General features: G+C 40.3%; 2 protein-coding genes across 6 annotated transcripts in view; one reads left to right on the top strand and one right to left on the bottom strand.

Annotated features, from left to right (window-relative positions):
- The first annotated feature begins 5,196 nt into the window (after positions 1 to 5,196).
- On the top strand, positions 5,197 to 6,213 carry LOC147133239 (olfactory receptor 52D1-like). Its single transcript, XM_086012150.1, has one exon. It carries the CDS (start codon positions 5,227 to 5,229, stop codon positions 6,211 to 6,213), a length of 987 nt encoding a protein of 328 aa, XP_085868276.1. The 5' UTR covers positions 5,197 to 5,226.
- Positions 6,214 to 7,650: 1,437 nt separating this feature from the next.
- LOC147133238 (connector enhancer of kinase suppressor of ras 2-like) overlaps positions 7,651 to 19,297 on the bottom strand; it is a 28,104-nt gene continuing 16,457 nt past the window's right edge. For all 5 annotated transcript variants that reach the window (XM_086012145.1, XM_086012147.1, XM_086012148.1 and 2 more), the window contains 13 exons: positions 18,390 to 18,508; positions 16,966 to 17,171; positions 16,780 to 16,872; positions 15,468 to 15,658; positions 15,328 to 15,376; positions 15,075 to 15,253; positions 14,453 to 14,526; positions 13,724 to 13,795; positions 13,565 to 13,629; positions 11,831 to 11,931; positions 10,231 to 10,720; positions 8,679 to 8,878; positions 7,651 to 8,600 (listed from right to left, as the gene is read on the bottom strand). In XM_086012145.1, coding sequence (XP_085868271.1) covers positions 8,553 to 8,600; positions 8,679 to 8,878; positions 10,231 to 10,720; positions 11,831 to 11,931; positions 13,565 to 13,629; positions 13,724 to 13,795; positions 14,453 to 14,526; positions 15,075 to 15,253; positions 15,328 to 15,376; positions 15,468 to 15,658; positions 16,780 to 16,872; positions 16,966 to 17,171; positions 18,390 to 18,508 — 1,887 coding nt within the window. In that variant the 3' untranslated portion in view covers positions 7,651 to 8,552. The remainder of the gene's footprint in view (positions 8,601 to 8,678; positions 8,879 to 10,230; positions 10,721 to 11,830; positions 11,932 to 13,564; positions 13,630 to 13,723; positions 13,796 to 14,452; positions 14,527 to 15,074; positions 15,254 to 15,327; positions 15,377 to 15,467; positions 15,659 to 16,779; positions 16,873 to 16,965; positions 17,172 to 18,389; positions 18,509 to 19,297) is intronic.

Here is a 19,297-nt window from a genome sequence, read left to right as displayed (position 1 = left end):
TCTTCATTAATTAAATTGTAATGTAAACTCAATGTTGGGGGGTTACTTTAAAATGTATTCCGATACAGTTACTAGTTAAAAAAAAAACGAAATGTAGTTTGTAACCTAATGCAAGTACCATATTATTAAAGTAATGCAACTTGATTACTTCGGATTACTCCAATACCAAATATGATAGTAAGGAAGACAAAACAAATATCACTACAATATGTATTTGTTTGGACTATCTGGTCCCATAAATATTGACAGGTTTCTCCATTGGATGGCTCCTTTCTTGAAACAGAAATCACATTCTTGAAACTTAAAGATAATTTGGCCAATTAGTCTTCTGTGCAACAGTAAAGATCATTAGCAAAAGCTCTTATCCCTCCCAAAACTGTTCACACATGATTCAAAACCAGATCCCTTTACCATATACAGAGTCCGTACCACCAAAATTGCAAAGATCCTACTCAATTGCTTTGGCTCATTTGCATTCACTTAGTGCTTTTGCCAAAAATAACCTTGGTGGTTCAGCACAACGCTATGGATCACCTGCAAAAGCTTATATCCCTCCCAAAACATTGTACCCGTGTGACAAAACTAAATTCCTTTCCAGTTAGTAGAGCAGGTTGCCCAGTGAACGAAGGTTCAACTGTTTGAATCTTGGCAGTTTTGTTTTGCTGCTGCTGTTTTGCTGTTACTGGTGACAACAAAGACACCAGCACAAAAACACAAGAAAAACATGCTGGTCTATTCATTTTTTTTGTTTTTTTTTTGTGAAGCAGGGTTCACAGTAACAGCAACTCTATATTACCCTTTTAATTTACTTCCTATGCACACACTTCTACTGCCATTAAACAATTAAATTCCTTTTGACATGTCAACCACAAATTTTAGGGCCACACAGAGCAGGTGTTTGGATGGGCAGTGCACAAGAGGCTGGTCATGGCGCCAGATCTGATCTAATGTTCAACAAACAAGCCTTGTAAGTTAAGTCAAACTGTTACATTTTATTACACTGTGTGTCATATCTGGGGAGGCAAATGGAATTCATTTTTGGCATTTTTAACTTTGATCATTGCTTGACATGGTGTGAAAGTGTTCATTTTGATTGATAGTGACTGTAGGAATCAAATGTTCTTTACATAAAACTGATTATTTTCAAGTTTTCATTCAGATCAATCGTGTATTTGGTCTTTAAATATGCAGTTCATATAAGGCCATGGCCACACCTGGCTACCATGTAGCTCCGCCCCTGGGGACAATGGATAGCAGAGTTGCCTGAGACTGTTTTCTTTGCATGGCCTATTGTAATTGGTAGTGTGACTTATATTAACGTTCAGGCTGAGAATGCATGGACCACATTTCTGCCAATGTCTCCACTCAAGTCATGAAAAAGAGATGCAGTCCAATGCAAAGGAAGCATCTGTCTTAGCAAAGCTAATATTAGCAATTTTGATTGACACTGGTTTCCTTATTTAGCTACACAAAATCGTATAAATACTGTATTGGAAACATATTTCAGTATGATACAGCGCCATGTTTGAAGCAGTAACTGTCAATTATAGTCCAATAGGAAACATACAGTTCTTATTACTTTCACTCTGTTTGCTCAATCAATTAAATTAAGCATTAACATTTTTTTTTTCAAAAGATAACACCTTTGATACAGCGCGGGTACTGTATTTCATCTTATTTCATATCAATGAGTGTTATTCCCCTGTTTTTTTCTGGTAATCCAAAAGAAGACAATTCAATCAAAGCAGTGATATTCAATGTAACATTTTATTCCATGTCACTTGTTTGAGCCATGTTAAAACAACCAAAAAAAGCATAAAAGCAGGTAATATGCAGATCATAATTTACCATAAGGATCATAATGTTACAGATGGGCAAATAATGCACATAGCAATGTCTACATTTTTGGGGGGATGCTTGATGTTCTCTTCATGGATTGCATGGCTTGCATCCAATCCGACAGCACTCATAGAAAATGAGAAACGCAGCATCTAGAAGTTAAAAAGAAAAACAACATTTGACCATTCTTTAATAAATACAGACCCCACATTTTTGTGAATGTGAAGCGCAATAACTCACAAGAAGCCTTTTCCACAACCCAGAGGTCCGAAGAATAGCTCTGTTGGTAGACAAACTTTTCTACAAACTCCTTTCAAGCTTGGACATGACCATGGAAAGGAGGCAGCCTCATTATCCACAACTGAAATCAAACACATTTAAGACAAAATCAGAATCTATGGTTTATGAGTTCCGAAAGCAAACAAATACGAATTTGCAAGCAAGCACTTACCATTTAGCAGTAAAACAAACAAGAGGGTCCAAATCAACACACGATACCAAGACATTGCAGTTTCCTGTGTCTGTAGCTCTGAAATGAGGATTAGTGAGGGTTCGGTCATATTTTGGTCTAAGGGGAGGAACAACAGTAATAAGAAGCAGCAAACTAACCATTTGAGTAAATGATAGGTATCCCTTGAGAACATGCGTTTCTTAATCTAATTTAAAGAAACAAGATAAACTGCAGCCAACTTGTGACTGAATGTCATGAGACAAACATTACGGTGGACTGCATATTTATTTATTTGTGCAGATTTTAAAATGTGATGATCAGTCCTCATAAATATATATATATATATATATATATATATATATATATATATATATATATATATATATATATATATATGAGCTATAATGACGACATAGCAAAAAAGTTTATTTGTTTAATACGCGACGACGTCCCTCCATGCAAAAGCATCGCTCGCGCCACCCTGGACGCATCCGCGCCCGCCCGCGCGAGCTACATTGACTCCAATTGAAACGCGCCGCCAGAAAGGCTCCCTAACGCAGCCGCGCCTCCGCTGCGAGCAGAGGGGAGCATGCATGAGCACAAGCATGAGCATTTTTTTCACAGATGGAATCTCATACATTTATCAGATTTATACACCTATACTGTATATAAAGATTCCAACTGTGAAACAGTAGTGTGTACAGTATCACAAAGAAAGAAAAGCTATTATTGATAAGTTATTTTCTTTGGTTCAAAAAATCACTGGCCTTTGGCAACATTTTCATCAATGTTACATCAGACTTCTCCAAAGGGAGCCCAACTTTGTTTTCAACCCATCCATCATCTTTATTCTCCAGGCACTGTCCAACACTCTGGAGGCTAATTGACTTCAAGAGACGTGAAAACAGAGCAGACTAATGGGCTCTAATGAGCATGTTTTAACTGTATCATGTGTTCAGGAAATACCATGTCATCTAACACAATAACATGGCAACTATCAAAGGTTCTTACTTTATTAAATTATCCTTTTTCCAATGTGTGTGTGTTTGTGTGTGGGCGTGTTTCTGTGTGTGTGTTTTTTTGCTATCTATTTTTTTCTTACCTCATTTGGTGCTTTCACATGAAGTGACATGATTTGGCCTGTCAGCCTGCACAGTTGGGACACAGAATGTGAAGATCAATGCAGTCAAATTTGATGTAGACAACAACATATTTACGCAATTTAATTTTTTCACTTTCTTAAAGAGGAAGTCAACCCAAACATGTTTATTTCAAGAATATGTTCTATGCAGGCCCACTAGTTGAAACAAGGCATTCGGATTAATATTGCCTTTATGGAATAAGGGTTGAGCTGTTTTCTCAAGCCGAGCCGTGATTGGTCGTTACTTTATCCCTGAGCAGTTGTAATGTCGTTTTCAGTCGACAGAAGTGACAAAATGGCCCCCCCTCAGATGGCTAAAAACGTTTGGATTTTTCTGCTTAATTCATATTCCACAAACGCGATACTAATCAGAATGCCTTGCTTCAACCAGTGGACCTGCATAGAACATATTCTTGAAGAAAAATATGTTTGAGTTGACATCCTCTTTAAATAAAAACTTAACACTGAGGCCTAACAAGAATTGCTTTTTTAGGGGTTTTGCAACTATACTATCAAATGATTGAATGGACTTTCACTTGAACAGCGCTTTTCTCCCTTAAGTCCTCAAAGCAACACGGTCTCTTCATTGTACTTCCTGATGAGTGATGTCACTGCATCAGGAGCAACTGGGGGTTCAGTATCTTGCTCAACGGTACTTCGACATGGTCACAAGGGTTGATGATCGAACCCATAGCTTTTGGTTTGGAAGAGAACCACTATACCACCTGATCCATGCCGCCGTCAGATTTAGACTCAAGCATGTCCAGTCCAGCCAACCATTATTTGTACCGCTTATCCACGATAGGGTCACGGATGTTTTGTTTTGGTATTGTGTAAGGTTGCTGGAACTGTAATTTAGGCAGAGCAACATCTGCTCCTTCCACTTTCACCGAGCCAGGTCAAAGGCCCCAAGTCTCCATTATCTGTGGAGCCGCTTTCAAAATAACCATAACCCCAGAAATTGACATTATAAACCCAATAACCTGTCTTTTAAATGTTAATGTGAATATCTCCAAAGTACATTCATTATGCCTCGTACTTTCCATCTATCAATTTTTTAAAAGAGTCTCATCCTCATTAGGGTTAAACCTTTGACGTTGTCCATGTACTACTTGTAGTTCGCACTAGAAAGACAACTCAACGCACTAGTGGAATGACTATAGGGAACACTAGTAGAACAACTACAGTACATGCACAGTATTCATGCTACTAGGATTCTAATGAAGTGCTAGATGTTAACTATTAGAATTTTAGAATGTCGCTAGTATTGGTACTAATAGACGAGCACTGACTAATAGCACTGGCACAGTTTTACCTCATTAGCAACGTGGTTACTGAAAAACTGCGCCGTAGTTGTTCTACTCGATATAGATATGTCCATCCACATCCTTAAGGAAAGTGATTGATTTTGTGTGTTGCAAGAATGATTTGTGGCATATACATTGTGAGTTAGAAGATACTGTACAAAGATGGTGTACATTAAACCAAGAACGGTGTAATGCGGGAAGGATGCGTCGAGGGAGCTTGAGGAACAAGGCAACTGCGTGACCATAGTAACAAAAATCTAACTATGTGCCAGAATCCCCCGAACAGCAAACCAAGCCCACCTCGAGTATGTTTAAAAAGATGCCCTTGCACTTGCTTAGGTGCGTGGAGCGGAAGGTACGACCACAGGTACGCTGAACCAGGACAAGATGTGGCAGCTGCTGCAGTCTACCCGTCTTATCCTGTATCTAAATTGTTTATCATGAAGCGTATGTTACTGTATCACCATTTCTCTTGAATTTCTTTCAGAATGGAAAACAACACAACGCTAACGTTCACCATGACGGCATACGCAAACCTGGAGAAGCACAAACATTTGTTCTTTCTGCTTTTCTTCTCGCTTTATGTTGCTGCTTTGTTCCTGAATGTACTTTTGGTCTCTGTGGTTCACCGAAACAAACAGCTGCACCATCCCATGAATATTTTTTCATGCATGTTATGTTTCAACGAGGTCTGCGGCTCCAGCGCGTTATTGCTTCCAGCTATGGGCTTACTCCTGTCAGAGACGCATGAGATCAGTGTCAAGTCGTGCATTGCTCAAGTCTACTTCCTGCACTCGTATGTAGCTGCTGAGTTTTCCATACTGGCGCTCATGGGTTACGACCGCTTTGTTGCCATCTGTTCCCCACTACAATATCACACCATCATGGCGCCGCCAAAGATCAGGAAACTGGTTGCACTTGTGGGTCTCTATCCATTCATTGCATTCGGATGTTATTTCACTGTCACTCTGCAGCTGAGTTTTTGCGGGAAAGTCATACCAAAGCTATATTGTGTGAACATGGAATTGGTCAAAAATGCGTGTTCAATTCCATCCTATATAAGTAAAGTGGGGCTCGCGCTTGTATTTGTGATGGTCGGCCCCCAGCCGATCCTGCTTGTTTTCTCCTATGTACAAATATTAAGAGTCATCAAGAAAGTATGCAAAGATTCTAAAGTTAATGCTATGAAAACGTGTGTGCCGCATTTGTGTTCTTTTTTCAACTTTAGCATAGCCTCCTTTTTTGAAATTGTCCAGTATAGGTTCAATATGGATCACATAGCCACCGAGGCATGGTTGTTCTTGTCAATGTATTTTGCCATCATTCCAACAGTCACCAACCCGTTGCTATATGGACTCGGAACGACTCTTGTTCGAATCCATATTATAAAGCTTTGTATTAAATACAAGCTCCTGCCATCAAAGTTAGCAAAGAGTGTGGTTACAATAGAGACTTTTAATTCTAACAAGCAATGAATGTTTTGTAAAAAAAAAAAAAAAAAAAAAAAAAAAAAAAAATCATAACAGCCACCGTTTTGCAAATGTTATGAATTGTATACTGCCTGGTGTGATGATAAACACAAGCTGCAGTTGATTTTGAATAAGTGCTACAATTATAGTTCTATATCTGTGTGTACATACGTGTGTTTGTGGATGTAAACGTTAAAGCAACACATCGACATGTTGTCTGTTAACTCATACTGATTAAATCAATATTTATTTCCTAAAACAGTGTAGAATGTAAAAGTGCTCTATCAAAACTGAATTAATGATACAACTCATACGTTCTTACTTTACTTTTACTTCTTGTATTAAAATTGTGATCATTTGCCAATGTGAAAACCTCTTTGTTAATAACTGTGAGACACTGGTCACTATATCTTCGATGTTTACAACACAGAATCAAATGTGCAATTCAAATGACATTTTGGCTAACTATCTTCTTCATTTGTCTTTCAAGCAGAATATTTTGTGCATGGATGAATGATTTTACGCTTGTGTTATGCTGTAAAGAAAAAAATTATAGAATACAAATAAATGACATAAAACATTAACACGGGACACTTCTGACATAAATTGACCCACATTTTCATTATCATGACAGAAAATTTACATGCTGAAGTCCCAAAACACCTCAGTGATTATGATCCATAAAGTAAGGTCAGGCGACAGTGTATGCAAGCAGACACTTGGCACATAACGTGCATAATGTCAAACACTAGGCAATATACAGTGGATAAGTATTCAAATAAATGTTACAAAATGCAATGCCGATTTTCGGAACTGAATATCAAGGCAATATCGATTTGCTTGTATCACGCCTGTCCAGTTTACTTCTGGGTTATTTTGCCCTTGTTATTTCAGTTCGCATCAGAATAAATGTTAGAAATGTACTTTTCCATATATTTTTTTAAACCAATAAATACTTGGTCACTATGTTAATTAAGGGCGTGCCAAGGCTACAAGGAGTCCGATGAACAGATACAGTATGCTCATTAGCAGGTTGGCCATCCCTTTGGAAGCAATTAGCAACCGTTTAATTAGCACAGTGAGACCCTACCTGGCTGAACGAACAACACTTGATGATATTTTTGTATAATGTTGTGATGTAACAAGTGATAACACAGGCTAACATTGAATTAATCTCGAGTCAAGAAGGAAATGATAAAGAACTAATGTCCTAGTACTCCTATTCAGGCGTATTGGTGCTGATCAGCTGTAGTATGTTTGTTCAACATGTGGCTATTGTCTTTTTTTTTTTTACTTATTGAATTTATTTTCACTTGCAAATGATTTTGAAGCAAGATTATTCCAAAATCTGCGCAACGGACTGTCAATCATATTACCTGACCCCCTGTGTGTGGCTAATGTCTAAAAATAGTATCTTAAAATATAATTATGAAGAAAAACATCTTTTGTCAGCCCACGCCATACTTTATTTCCATCGTTAAAAGTATTGTAGCTACAATACGGCAAAATGGCACACATGTGCAGTTAAATGGCATGGTAACGTGTTTTAGTACAGTATTACAAAACATGCGTGTACATTAAACACTTAATAAATACAGTTAATCCTCATCTCTTTCATAGTGAAATTAGCCTTTTAAAATAAGTCGAGGTTGAGGCAGTTGAGATGATCAGTATTCTCCAAATTGAACACACATAGAAAAAAAAAATCTTTTTTGTTGCCACAACTGGAAAGACTGCATGCATACAAAAATAGACAACTATTGCGAACATCCCTTTTATATTTTACAATACAATTTCCTTATTGCCAAGTGTGATATTTTCACCCCCATTTGAAAGAAACTTGCTTGCTATTACATCTTCTCTCATTATTCTTGGAAAAGTACAATGTACATTCACAATCACTGAGGCACAGCACTTGATTTACTATTTGTATTCCAGCACATATCCTCAAGATGTTGTGTAGCAATGTCATATATAATATCGATTAATAATTATACACGTAACAAAATGGAGTGTACATCCAAAATAGTCAATGTAATCTGTTCCGCTGCAGCATAACGCCAACAAAAGTGAGGGCAAACAGCCATGCATGTGAGTGAAGACGCTCTCCATCAAGTCCATGACAGGGACACAAAGTGCTTTTTTTCCCCAAACAGTTCAAACCAGTGCTTGACCTTTAAGAAAGGTTCATCATTAAAAGGACAGAAAGCATGTAAGGAAGTAAAACCTTCAGTAGAAATGGTTGAAAGGGGAGAGGGGGAAAAAGGAGGAAGGAAAATGAAGCTTTCCTGTTGCCTTTTCATCTCCAGCAATGAGGCAGGGCGTGAGGAAGGTGGCTCCACGTATTAGCCTAAAAAGCCCAAAGAGCGGTTGGTGTCTTGAAGAGGGACATTCTGAAAGAGAATGAAACATACATTATAGAAGCATTATCAAGCGTAATGCTGAGGTATGCCTGAGCTATGTGCAAGTACGTTGAGAGAACTGTGGAGGATGCGTAGGCGGTGAAGCTTGTCGTTCAGCAAGGGATCGTTAACCCTGCGCACAAAGGAGCGCTTGTACTCCAGGCGACTGGTTGACCGGTGGTCAGCTGAGGTGGACAGACTGGTGTGCTCCAGAGCTCGATACAAATCCCCCACCGAGTCCGACTGCAGCCTCAAGTCTCGTCCGCGCCCTTCAAAAGATGAATTCAACATTTTGTTGGATTAAAATTTGTTCTGGACATCAAGTAGATCCCCTTTTGGGATACTGTTGAACTCTAATTTCCAAGTAATAACTTCTTAAACAAACACATTTGTTGTAACAGTTTTAAACCCTGCACAAATGTAAAGTCTCTATTATGTGCTCAATAGCAGATAATAACATTCAAACACTGCCCCCTGATGGCTAGACGTTTTTACTACACTTAAGTTAGAAGCTTTGTGATAAATGCATTACAGTTTGCTTTGTTTTGTCCTGCTATGCCCGCCAACAAAAAAAAAAAAAGAGTGAACATAAGAGCAAAAGATAAATGAGGACAAGAAGAAAGGGCCTTCAAGCTTGTTTCTTTATCCTGTTCACAGTTCTACATTAACATGGCTGAGAGGATTCATCCTGGCTACAGCATCCAGACATGGCTGGAAGGCAGGCACTGTGACATCTCGATTGAGGCAGAGCAAAAGGGGGGGTTGAAAACAAAAACAAGCAGAGGGAAAAAAGAGCATGTTTGAGTGCGAGTGGGCTGCCAGGACAAATGTGTATCACGTAAGACGCTAAATTTCATCAAACTGCCCTGGTAGTCAGCCTCTTAACATTCGGTCACTCAAAATGACAATTTCAATACAAGACTAAAGTACAGAAGGGGATGTGTTCCACAGATGTTAAAAGACTGTTCAATCTGTGGTGTAATTATACTGTAGCATACTTCAGGATAGTTTTGTGGCTCTATAATTGTAGCAAAATATACTGTACCGGTATATGCAATATAGGCCATAAGATACAGTGTAGCAATTGACCACAACCCCAGTAATAGTGACATGCTTGAATCAATATAGTACCTCTCAAACTTAAACTACTTGTAAAAGGCAATATTTGAATGTCATTAACTCTGTCTTATTTTGTCATGTGTAAAAGAAAAAAAACATTAAAGACAAAAATATCGGCTGATTTTAAAAAAGCTAATATCGGTCAATTCCATTGGCCAAACAAATTTTTGGGGACTGGTAAGTCAAGGTACTACCGACTATGGATACCAGCGGCGTATTGTGATAGGCAGAACAATTAAATGCTCTTCAGCTAGATGGCAGAATGTAAAATAAATCTATGTACCCATTTGTCGTCATTCATACAACAGAACAGAGTAAAAGAGGCTGTATTTTACGCTGTCTAAATACATTTGTGAGTTAATTGAGGCAAAATCATAAGTATTTTAGTTCATTTATTTTTTTATGATATTATAGTTTGGTGGTGTTCCGCCAGATTTTGACGAGGGAAAATATGCGCCTTGGCTCAATAACGATTGGGAAAGACGGTCTTAAAGTATCCAACCTATTTCTCTGGGCCGCTCCAGCTGGTAGTGTCGAGGCGTTCTCTCATCTGACGCGCCGGCGTTGGCTGCCAAGATGGCGTGGAGACCACTGTCTCGGGGGAGCGTGAAGCTGCGAGGTTTCCCTCCCGCCTCGGAATCGATACTGGACCTGACGGGCAGGGGCAAGGCTCGGTATTGTTCCAGCAGCAGGCTGCGCTGGGCAGGCAGCGTGGACTGCCTGCGATACTCCATCGCCATTTGTTCCCTGTCATCAGATAGCAGGGGCTCCTCCATGGGATACGCCTGGAGGAAGTGCATTCTGGCGTTGCTCTCCATCTGGTCCTGCCAGGAGTTTCGGTGGATGCTTGTCTTCTGCCCAGGGGAGATACCGCCATTGTTGCTGCCGCCGCCTTCCTGTGACTCCGAGTGGTAATCCTCATGAGAGGAACGTGACTGGAATGTGTCGGATGAGGAGAAATGACCGCGTTTGGGCTCCAGGAAGGGGCTCACCTAAATACAATCACATGTTCAGCAACTACAACTCAAGCGGATGGGTTAAACAATAAAATCGCGGCTAAATATTCATAGTATATGCAGTACGTATTCAAAATTGCTGTATTTTGCTATATCATATTTCAGGTATATGCAGAGACATTTTGGGGGAAAGTGCGAAAGTCAAAAAACAGGACACCCATTGCAAAAATTACTCAAACAGTTAAGAAAAAATAAATTCTATATATATATATATATACTGTAACTTGTGTTCATTTTGGTTGACAGACTCAACACAGCCAATAAACCAATTTAGAAAGGTAGTGGAGGCAAGCTACAGTGCATATAAAAAGTCTACACACCCCTGTTCAAACAGCAGGGGCTTGTGTGCGCTGCGAATCAGCGAGGGGCCCAATTGTCAAGAATCAATTTGCACTGAAATATTTTTGGAGAAATTGATGACAAACAGAGTATTCATTTTTTGTTCTTATTTTTCAAAATATTCACGAATATGAAGAAATAAATATATCCAGGCAAAAGAGAGCACCACTTTGGTCTTATCTGTGCACATGCCACATTTCATATCGCATCTGTTCGTCATACCATTAACAAATACATTCTTCACTGTATGGATAACCACTGTGGCACTGTTTTTCATTCATTTGCTTACTAATATGTTCTATTTAATACAGAGCAGTGATCTAATTGAACAACAGATATATACATAAAATGGCACAAACAACTGATTCTCAATTTTGCCAAGAGATCCTAAAATTGCATTTCAGACATGACATTTACTAATGAATCAATTGCATGACACAACTGAGCTCAAGTAATTCTGCCTAGCAACAAGTGAATTTATGTTATGGAATAATTACAATTTCAGGAAAGGTAATCCGAAACGTTTTTTATCAACTATGAGTACAGAACATTGGATATTCCTCTATTGAGAAAGAGTATGAAATAAGCAATAATCAACAAAAACAAATTTGACTCATGTTAGTCATTTTATGCTATCCATTATTAATGAAAGCACTGAAAGCACACTCCTATAGCTTTGCCATGCAGTTTTATGTTCTCGGTGCCACATCATAGTTTCTATAGAAGACCACCACTGATGGTACTTACTGACGATGCTCTTGGATAGGTGTCATAGGGCGGCGGTGGACTGTCCTGTTTGCTCATGGAGGGCATGTCCATGTCCTCATGATCACTCTCACTCCAGTAATCTAATAATAGACAAATACAGCACAAACCAGGTACATGAAATATAAGTTAATAAAATGATGTGTGCACAGTGATTTTCTGAACACCCTTGTAATTAAATAGAACTGGAGTGGCATCAACTACCGGCTACACAAATTCCTTGTGTTCTTGAAAATCCTCAAGATTACTCAGGCTCTAGGAGCCACATAGCAATAAACGAGAGACTTGCACAGGAAACAGTTTTCCATCTGAAATGCTGTCAAAATGAGCAGCATTGTAGGTGTGATTTCAAGGTCTACTTTGAGTGCAAAGAATACATTTGAGGATGTGAGAATGTCCTGCGGATGTCCTCCGCAGGCGTTATGAGTCTTCATTTTACATGACGTAAGAGCCCCCTCTTCAGTACTCAAATGACAGACCAGTTCACCCACACACCACCATCGCTTGGCTCCTGCACAAGTTCCTCGAAATAGAACCGTGATAAGCTACAGGATTTCCGGCAAATTTACGAAATAATAATAAGGACGTCCTCCGCCCCTAAACTGAGCATTGGTGTGCGACATAAAGCAAGGTCTTTGTATCTAATTCAATTTGGAAATTGAGAAGAAGGTGTTGAAAAAAGTGTTTCCAGTTGACTATGCTGCGTGAGTCAGATCCTTTCAACTGCGACGGTGAGATGTGAGTGGGATGTGGTGCTAATCATGTGGCACAAGCTTCGCTGATACAACAGTTTAAAAAGCACATTTAATTGTATACGAATGGCATTTAAGAGACCTTGACAGCAAACGAAGACCTTTGACCTCGTCTCAAACTATACTGCACCATATGAAGGCAAGTCTTGAAACACACCTCCTAATTACGATTTAATCAATAGGCTAGGATAAACACAACAGTTGGGGCTGTATTTTTAAAAAAACATAATTTCAAGTGAATGTGCAATGCTTTTGCAAAAAAAAAAGTTTATCGGTACCTAGTGGTTGAAAAAAAAGTGGGGTACTTTCATACCATTTAATTTTTAATGTTATATTATAGTATAGTTAAGTATATAATAGTGTATAATATGTAAGTATATAATTTATATCATAAAATAGGAAGTTGTCTCGTTGTTACATTTCGCGTTGTTACATTTCCTGTTTCCGGTGCAAGAGCTTACTTGCCTTTTTCTCAGGTCTAAGCTAATGACAAAAAAGTAAGTACATGCACAAGCACTTCCTGTGCTAGTAGCTTGTAGTTATAATAGTAAGTAAGGTCGTGGATCAGTTGGCCACATTAGCCCGCTAGCATTAGCAACAGCTATTCACTGCACATATGCACATAAGGGCATGTTGTTCGCTATTTGCATATTGTTGAGTCACCTAACGTCGAAAGGACTGTTTGCCTTATTATATCGGGGCATCTTATACTCTGGAAATCAGGCTACTGGAAGACGATCGCCTATTTTTCATTTCTTTGAGTATTTTCGAAATGTGCCACTTCAATAAAATATATTATGAAGATTGTGAGTCATGCCCAGGTTCACCTCTGACCTCACAAATGTTCTTCGTGAAGAATAGACACAAATTCCCACAGACAAATCTGGTTGAGCATATCACCATAAGATTCTTGCAGGTGAAATGGAAAGTTTTTAATTCGGACTATGGCGTGTGCGTGACTCACCTTGATCCTGAATTTTGTCCTGCTCGCAGTAGCCTGCCACAGCCATGCTTAGACGACTCAGCCACCTGTGGGATGGAGAAGGGTGGGCGGACAACCGAGTTATGACGCAAACCGATAAGGCACTTTAATACTACATCTGCGTCAGACTCGTGAACTCACCGAGACATGTCGTCTACATTTTCTGCTGCAAAGTAGAAGGTCTTTATCTTGGGATGGCAAGCCTTGAAAGCACTGAAATGAGGCCAGATGTACATTTCAAATTGTGAGCGTAAAAGACCGTATAGGAGACACTAGCAAATGAATGAGGTAAGAAACCTGGCACATGATCTCAGACACCGTTCACACAGAGCAGCAGAAGTGCTTCTGTCACATCAAGTGGGTGCAAAATGGAGAAGTGTTGGTGAATATTTTTGGCCCAATTGGTATTATAGTTGTATTTTGCAGTGGTGCGTCACAATGAGAGCTGTGTGTAATATTTTGTCTCTCTCATGTGGTAAAATTAAGTAACCAAATTTGAGGCCACGCATTTTGAAACCACTGCAGACGACAAAGATAGCCATATTATCATTACCATTAATGCACCTCTGATTTCTGCCAAGCGCAAACTAGATTTTGTAGTTAACACACAGATGTCAAATGGCATCCGTATTCCTACGTGAATATCCTCCAGTTTTTAGGTTCTTCTTCTATTCTATAACATACTTTTACATAATGACCCTAGTGTTTGGACGGAGACCCCACATACAGTAACTAAAGTGCCTTGAGGTACAGGCTACATGGAAGTGAAATGTGTGGCAAGACTACAATGCAATTTGGTGTTAAAATGTCAGTAATACGTTTTTTAAAGCCATGGGAATTCCAAAGCAAAACAAGAAAATGTGGACTCACAACTTTCTCCTGCATTCGGTAGCACGATCGATCTTAAACTCTGGTAGATTGACAAAGCCTTCTGCCTTCTCATCCTGTGATGGACACAGATAAAAAAAGCGTATTCTCTTAGTAAACACACACATGAACTGACACCTTAAAGTGGAAGTCATCCCAAACATATTTTTTTCAAGAATATGTTCCCAGCAGGCCCACTTGTTGAAACACAGCATTCTGATTAATATTGCATTTGTGGAATAAATGAATCCACTCATTTTTAGCCATCTGTGCTGGGCGGCCATTTTGTCACTTCTGTCGACTGAATGAGATCGCAACTACTCGAAGCTCAGGTAACGACCAATCACGGCTGACCTGTTTTCTGAAGCTGAGCCGTGATTGGCCTTTACCAGAGCCCTGAGTAGTTGTGATGTCATTTTCAGTCGACAGAAATGACAAAATGGCCGCCCCATGAGCTGGCTAAAAACGGGTGGCTTTTGCTGCTTAACTCATATACGACAAACGCGATACTAAGCAGAATGCCATGTTTCAACTAGTGGGCCTGCATAGAACATATTCTTGAAAAAAATATGCTTGGGTTGATTTTCCCCGCATTAAGACCTTTCAGGAAAATCTTTCCATTCACCTCCTCGTTCATGTACCAGTACAGACACGTGTCTTTCAGAATGAACCAGTACTTCTTCCACTTTTGCGAAAAATAAGTTTTGGCATCTTTCTTCTTCCACAGCCAGCCTTCACAGTCACCCTGACCCAAGTCCCTGCAGGAGATCCGCCGCTTACTGATGGAGGCCATGGGGCTTCCGACTGCACCAGAGGAAAACACATGAGAGCGAGCACAGAAAAACACTTCAACTTGGACTCCTTCGTTCATGTCTCACCTTTGCTCTTTTTCTTTGACCTTGGCAGCAACGAGGATCGCTCAAACACCTGCAAAGTCAAGTAGAAGCGTGACCCCCCCCCCAGATACTACACTTTGATGATACCACATGCACGAACGAGAGGGCGGGGAGGCACGAACATGGTAGAGGGAGGCGGAGTCGGAGCTGGATGTGGAGAGGGAAACTTCCATCTGGAGGGCCGGGATGAGCGTGTAGTGAGTGGGGCTGCTTCCCCTCTCCATCTTTCGCCGACTGTGACTCAGGCTGCGGCCCAGCAGGAATTCTCCCCCAGAGCTTTTGTCTTCACTAGCGAAACGCAGCAGTGAATTTTCTGCAGGGGGGAAACAACCGTCATGTAAACGTCTGCTGCATTTCATGAACAAACACAGGTAGATGACTAACCGAATTTAATGCTGACAACCTTTGAGAACATTTATTAGCATAATGCCTTTTTGTTTCATTTGAGGCCTTAAATTATTCTATTGGTCCTTTTCTGTATTCGTATTTGTTATAATTGTGTTTGTGAGTATGTGTGTGCGTTGTTGTCGGCGGCCGGGAGGGATTTGGTGGGGGGATCGTGTCTCATCCAGCGTGTCGTTCAAGCGAGGACCGCCACTGAGTGGCAACATGGAGAACTATTTTGGCCATGAACACAGAAAATTGTTTTATTTCTAACAATTAAAAATCCCATCTTGTCACTTGAACACACACTCACACACACTCCCCAGGTGAGACATTTTTTTGCTAATGTTATTTTTAGCAGATTTTCACAAACTTGTAAAAATAATGCTTGAAACTGTTTTATGAATTGTTGAGCAGATACATTTTTGCTGTAATAAATTTGTGTACCATACTTTGCCTTACAAGACACTTACAAGATTACGCAACTGTACCTAATGTTATGACCATGTTGTGAATGAAAGCTGTTGTCAGGCAGGAAACCCTGCAAAGCTAGTAATAGCGTCTCTTGTAGATAAATATAAGACTACCACCTTTGATGAAAAGCGCGATGGAAAAAAGACGTCAAGTACCAGCCCCAGAAGAAACAAAGTTTGCCTTTGAGACCAAAATAAAGCACATCAGTCTCGGCTCGTTCTGTTTGTCACCTTGCCTCCGATTAAATGGGAATAACTTTCCTGAATATGTAACAGTTGCCGGAGCAACCGCACACTTTTTACAGCCAATCACCAACAAGCAACAGTGAAAGTGAGGAAGATAGCGAGCAAGTGGTGGAGGGGGGAGGGGGGGGATTTGATGGCTGATGAACATATGGAAAGGATGGAGGCAGGATGTGATATCCGGAGTGTTTGCGCTTGTGACAGGCCAGCTCATCCTTCCGCTGTGAGATGTGAAAAGAGGTGAGGATATTAGGAGATCTCCTCCCACTCACATCAGCTCCCTCTGCTCCTCTCCGTCAGCCCCCTCCCCCTTTTTTCTCACACTCCCACCCACCTCGCCTGCTCTCTCTCTTCAGCTTGGCCAGGCTCTCTTCCTCATCTCCCGCCCAGTTGTATTCCAGTGGCATGGAGATGGGCCTGAGCCTGCCTGGGATGACGAGGCACAGGGAACTTCAATACATTGCAGCAGACGCCCCCCAAAACACGAAATCATCTCATGATGAATGCGGAAAAGTCTTACTGTAGGTGGGCGTGCTCCCCCTGCGGACAGACGGCACTTCTTGGTTCTGGTCGTACTCGTAACAGTACAGTATGGAGTCATCCTCCACCAGGGGGAATTCACGCCGACATTCCTGGTCCAGGTAGGAATTCGGGGAGTCGGAGCGCTTGTTGGCATGGACGTGGTCGGACTGAGAGTCATCGCGCTGAAGGCTGCCTTTGTCATCTCTTCAGAGAAAAGTTGCGAGATCGTGGAAATGGGAAAGAAGAAATAAATGGTACATTGGCATTTCATTGCTCAAGTCAGATGTAAATGGGTTTTTTTTTGTTTTCGTTTTCAAGAATGTATTCTAATTTTGCCTTGCAGCACACTAACAAACAAAAAGATCACAAAAACTGGAAACCAATGAGGAGAATTTAAGAGCTAGAGCCTGAGAAGCAGGGAACACCCTGGACAGGATTTTATTTTTGAAAAAATTCTTATTGTCTTAAGAATTTTTAAGAATTATTCATTTTCTTTGCCGATAGACGGGGAGAAATCAGGTGGTTCTACCTCAAGGATTTATAATGCTTTAAAGGGTTTCTTTTTTTTTTCTTTTTTTTTTTACAGAATAAAGACTTGATTTGCAGTTAATACTGCATTGTATTACTGTATTCTTAATCTTACTTCTTTAAGGGAGCTACAGAAAAAAAAAGAAAATCTTCAATACTGCGTTGACCTCTTTAACTCAGTGAAATCAGTTCATCAAATGTTTTGCCAGTGAAGAAAAAAGGAGCAATTCATTCACCGCAGATGATCAACGTCATAAGTACACATCATGCTTTGTTTGTTAATGAAAACTCCCCCCCCCCCCCCAAACCATCTGGACACATGTACCGCCCCATCTTCCCCCCAACACACACACACACACACACACACACACGCTTAGATGGCAGTGTTCATATTCATTATCATGATGGAACATGTCACCCAGTGAAAATCACTGATGTGTTGTTGATTTTATTTGCTCGCATTAACATATGCTCGCTGGCCATCACAAACGCAATCTGGATATTTAGCCTTTGTAAAGATAATAATGTTATTGTGATTTTGAAGAGTTAATCATTTATATATATACGATGGACATTAAACGTCTACGCACCCGTATTCAAATGCCAGATTTTTGTAATTTTTGTAAAAATGAAACCAAGATCAATCATTTCAAAACTTAATATAACCTGCACAGTGTGCCTCTGCCTCCAAATAAAGTTCAGATGTTCGAGTAAGCTTTTCCGGACTTTTTTTTTCTGCGGCCCGAAGGTTTTGTGCTAACACTGCCCGCTATTTTGAACTGTTCATAATTCCTACTCATATGGAATTATGGCCAAAAAGCGTGTTTTTTTTCCGCAAGTGTTTGGGAGATTTTGTGTGCGTGTGTGTGTGTGTGTGTGTGTGTGAGACTGTACCTGGGGGTGTAGGGTTCCGCTGGAGGAGGTGGGATGTAGAGGTCCTGCAGGGCGCAGCTTCCCCTCCTCGATGGAGTGCTTAAAGTGCTGGTAGGTGTGGCAACGCTGCTGCCGGGGCTCTGAGGGAACAGTGGCCGCGTGTGAGTGAATGTGTAGAAGTGAATGCATGCACGTGTGTGGAAGTAAGGCAGGAAGACAAAAAGAGAAAGTCACAGTTACATGCAGTGAGTGACTGAGCAGTCGGCAGCATCATTTGAATGAGTCAAACGAAAAGCACTCCATATTTTAGATACTACAGTTGTAACTGGCGCGCACAAGTTAGCTGGTTTAATCATCCCTATGAATACAAATCAGCACAAAGCAACAAGAAATTTGTAAGCCGTGAGCAAAATGGCCTTTTATAAATTTGTTTTAATTATAAAAATATACAAATATCTTACCGAGGAGAAAATAATAGAGCATTTTTTGGAACGTTTGAGGAATTAAACACTACTTTGCCATTGTTCTGTTCTGAGTTTTCTCCCTTTTAAAATGTCAGCAACCGGGATAGGAAGAAAAGGGGCACGTGATGCAGTGAGAAGGGGGGGGGAAGCCGACAAACAAAACGTAGCTCTTTAGGGCCTCAGGGGGGTAGAAGCATTTTCTCTGCTCCGTGCTTCAAAGGATGACTGGACTACACAAACGCACATCGCTCTCATTTGTACCCATTGTGGCATTGGCACATATTCCTAATAAAGAAATGTGTTTCGACAAAGTAGGACAACAGATGCCATTTAGCGCTACAGTATGAGTGGAAATCCATTTTGCTTGAACCTGCAGAATGAAGTTGAGCCTCACGCAAAGGAGAGCAGGTATTAGGTGGATTTCTTTAACTTTCTTAGCATCAGAAATGTTGCTTTTGGAGGCCT

Source organism: Filicampus tigris, chromosome 17 (assembly GCF_054856515.1).
Source record: "Filicampus tigris isolate MCC_2025a chromosome 17, RoL_Ftig_1.0, whole genome shotgun sequence".
NCBI classification, from domain to species: Eukaryota; Metazoa; Chordata; class Actinopteri; order Syngnathiformes; family Syngnathidae; genus Filicampus; species Filicampus tigris.
Note: the sequence above shows the minus strand (reverse complement) of the source record. Positions and strands in the feature narration are given on the sequence as shown.

What these genes read in the sequence shown, in the direction of transcription:
- LOC147133239 (XM_086012150.1), top strand. Translation starts at nt 5,227, where the DNA reads ATGGAAAACAACACAACGCTAACGTTCACCATGACGGCATACGCAAAC.